Source organism: Echinops telfairi, unplaced genomic scaffold, assembly GCF_000313985.2.
Source record: "Echinops telfairi isolate 266 unplaced genomic scaffold, ASM31398v2 ScPeMD7_7468;HRSCAF=8506_0, whole genome shotgun sequence".
Lineage (NCBI taxonomy): Eukaryota > Metazoa > Chordata > Mammalia > Afrosoricida > Tenrecidae > Echinops > Echinops telfairi.
This window is the reverse complement of record NW_022111369.1, coordinates 35,909,367-35,912,664: the sequence shown is the minus strand read 5'-3', so window position 1 is coordinate 35,912,664 and position 3,298 is coordinate 35,909,367. Positions and strand designations below refer to the sequence as shown.

At 43.9% G+C, this 3,298-nt stretch overlaps 1 protein-coding gene across 1 annotated transcript in view; it reads right to left on the bottom strand.

The window, feature by feature from the left end:
* The window catches only part of HPSE (heparanase), a gene marked incomplete at its 5' end in the record, with an annotated part of 57,518 nt that overhangs the window by 16,571 nt on the left and 37,649 nt on the right, over positions 1-3,298 (bottom strand). The window contains 3 exons of the mRNA XM_013004828.2: positions 236-342; positions 822-915; positions 2,646-2,693. Coding sequence (XP_012860282.1) covers positions 236-342; positions 822-915; positions 2,646-2,693 — 249 coding nt within the window. The remainder of the gene's footprint in view (positions 1-235; positions 343-821; positions 916-2,645; positions 2,694-3,298) is intronic.

Below are 3,298 nucleotides of genomic sequence, written 5' to 3'. Positions count from 1 at the left end.
CCAAACCAGAGGGGCAACGTAACACACAGAGGAATCCACAAAGAGACTGGACCATACACCGGCCCTAACCAGAATTAGCCCGACTCCCACCAAGGAAGGGAGCGCCTGTGCCTTTCGGTCTGAAAGTCTTTCGTACACACTGCCCTTGGATCTGCATTCTGCTGGGCTGTTTCGGCAGAACCGCTGGTCAAGGCAGGGCTGCGACGTGACCCCCAGGAGAGTGTGTTTTACTCACATAAACCCTGCAGCAAAGGTGTTGGACAGCGAGGGTGCTCCACCACCATAGGCTGAGCTGGTTTCTCCTAACCAAACTTTCTTGCCAGGTCTGGTCTCTTTGACAATCTATGGAACAGGAAAGTCTGCAGGGTAAATGCAAATAAACTGACCACCCACGATGCTGAAAATGAACAGCACTTAAAACCTTGGCCTCCTTGTGGGCCACGCCAGCTGTCCAATAGCGTTCCAGAGTGAGCTCACAGCCATTCAGTTCTTGGACAGCGGGCCTTTGTTGAAATAGTAGGGTGTGAAAAGAATGGAAATACACCCATGCTAAGGGCCTATGGTAGTTCATCCTAATAAAGGTTATTGAAAATAGCGCTGCTGTCTAATCAACAGATCTGAGAAAGACCCGAAACAGAAGGAAAACCAAGAAGGAATAAGATACAGTGCCTGTCCTTAAGGAGCGCCCACTCTGATGAGAAAAACATGAACATTTACAGGACTGAGGAACTTAAAACTAGTTAAACCACAAAAAAGGCCTTGGGTGGTTTTACACTAAAAACAAACAAACAAACAAACAAACAAACAAAAAAGGCCATTACCTGGAAAACTTTTTCTGCATTTAAGATGAAAGTGTCCAGTACATCAGGATTTAGAAAGTCTTCTTTGGTAGCAATTCGTCCATCCAAATAATAGCTAGATTATTCATAAGATAGAAAAAGAGTTAACATTGGGCTTGTCAGTGAATTGACTTTGCTCTCTTTCCTACTTCTCCCACCCCAGGGCAACAAAAAGAGAAAGGGGCTGGGGGTGTGTGGGGGAGAGAAGTTGTACTAGGGAGAAACCAAGATAGTACAGGGGAAAGGGGCTGAGAAGAAGAGTTCATTGTGTATTGAATTGTGTCCCCACCCTCACAAAGGTGTGTCAACTTGGCTTGGTTATGATTCCCGATGTTGGGTAGTTGTCCTCCATTTTGTAATATGATACAATTAGCCTCCATTTGGCCACATGTGTTGCAATTCCTAACCTGTATATGTTAATTACAGAGCCCTGGTGCCATTTTTTTGGATAAGCATTAGACTGCTAACCTCAAAGTTGGCAGTTTAGAACCACCAATTGCTCTTTGGGAAAAATCCAACAACAGGCTATCTGCCTCCATAAAAATGTATATCCTCAGGAACCCCATATAGCACTGTTTCCCAACGTGGACAATACCACCCCATAGTGGAGGCTGAAATGCTACAGAGGGCTGCAAAAGTAGATGCCTACAATTGCCAGGGAGCTGCTGGGTGATTTTTTCCCCCCTGAACAGGGGATAGTAGGTCACATAAGTTTGGGGATCTATGCTGTATAGGATTTCTATGAGTCAGAATCACTTGGTAGCAGTGTTTGGGTATCTATTAATGATTTAAGGCCACTGTTATTTGAGTCTCTATCCTGATCCAAGTAATCAAGTCACACCCTTATTTAAGCCGCTACCTTTACTGAAATCCTACCCTTGCTTGAGTCACACTTTTTGCCTTACAAGCTATGAGAGAGGAGCCAGTAGGGAAGAGAGGGACTTGCCCACCATCAACTAAGAAGACCTTCAGGTGGAACATGTCTTTTGGGATAGGACCCCTGTATTGATAACCTTGTAAACCTGGGGAGAAATTGATGCCAAGTTAAGTGGATGTCTTCTAGGAACACAGGACCCACAGACATTAAAAAGAGACAAGAGTCTTCCTTCAGAGTCCATAGAAAGAGAAAGCCTTCCCCTAATCCTGGTTCAAAGCCCTGGTGGGCTAGGGCGTTATGCATGGGAATCTTAGCCACGAAATTGGTGCTTTGAAGCCACCAGTCACTCTGTGGAAGAAAGGTCAGGCTGCTCCCGTAAAGACGTACAGCCTCTGAAACCTGAATGAGCAATTCTATTCTGTCCTACAGTCACTTGCAGCTAATAGACTTGTTGAAAGGGGATAGGGTTAGAGGTGACGCACTGAATTTGGATTTCCAATCTTCTAAACTGTGAGATGATACATTTTTGTTTGTTAAGGCCATCTACTTGTGGCATTTGCATTTTAGCAGGACTGGGTAATGGAAGCATCCATTCTATTGAGATAACTAGAAAATAGTTACAAAGTCTTGAAAAGACACCATCACCCTACAGATACTTGTGGGGTTGCCCCTCTTTGGAAAATAGGTTAGTTTCATGAGTCAAGTAACAAGGTGCCTTGATCTTATTGGAAAAAACCCAAACACCTTCTTTAAAGTAAGCTTTTGTTTTATTAATATGAAAATTCTACTATTATGCTGCTTAACATACTGTTTGTTTCTTGTTTGAATTTAAAACACAACTAGCAGCTAGATGGTAATCACTTTTAGAAAAACGAATATGGAGTAGAGCTAGCTTTGCTTCCGGGTGACAGGGCAGGGGCTGTACTCACTGATGCCACGTCACTGCATCGAGCACTCCTCCCCCGGCCTTCAGGAAGCTGGGGAGGAAACCAGTACACGTCACTTCACCTGTGAGAATAGCTGAGTCTATGCACCAAGAGGTTCAGTCCTGGAAATAGGCTGGTGATAAATTTTGCTATTGGTGCCACTAGGCCCAGAGCCCTGGATATTCTGAGCCGGCCAAGCCTTGACCTTTCAGTAAACTTTGGTTAAAAAAAATATTTTTAGATTTCATTGAACTATAATGAACACATTATACAACTCAGTAACTCAATCATATCAAGGAGGGTTGTGCAATCATCACCACAATCAACTATGGAACATTTTCACCCTTCTTGTGCCCATGGCTTTTGACTCTCCATTTCCCCCACCCTCATCCCCTCTGTGCCCTCCGAGTATATTCTGTGTTTGATTTTTTTAAAGCTAATCAGGCAGCTAATAACATGTGACTCTTCATCAGAGAGAGATCCCCACCCCCTTTGTGGTAACGCATATGCATAACAAAACATGTGCCATCTCGACCATGAACTTCTACATAGTCTTCAGGGCATGCAACTATTCTTGCTGTCCTTTTCCAAGCCATGCCTCCACCAGTTACATAAACTCTAAACGTTTACTTCTAAGTCTCCTCAGATATGATGCC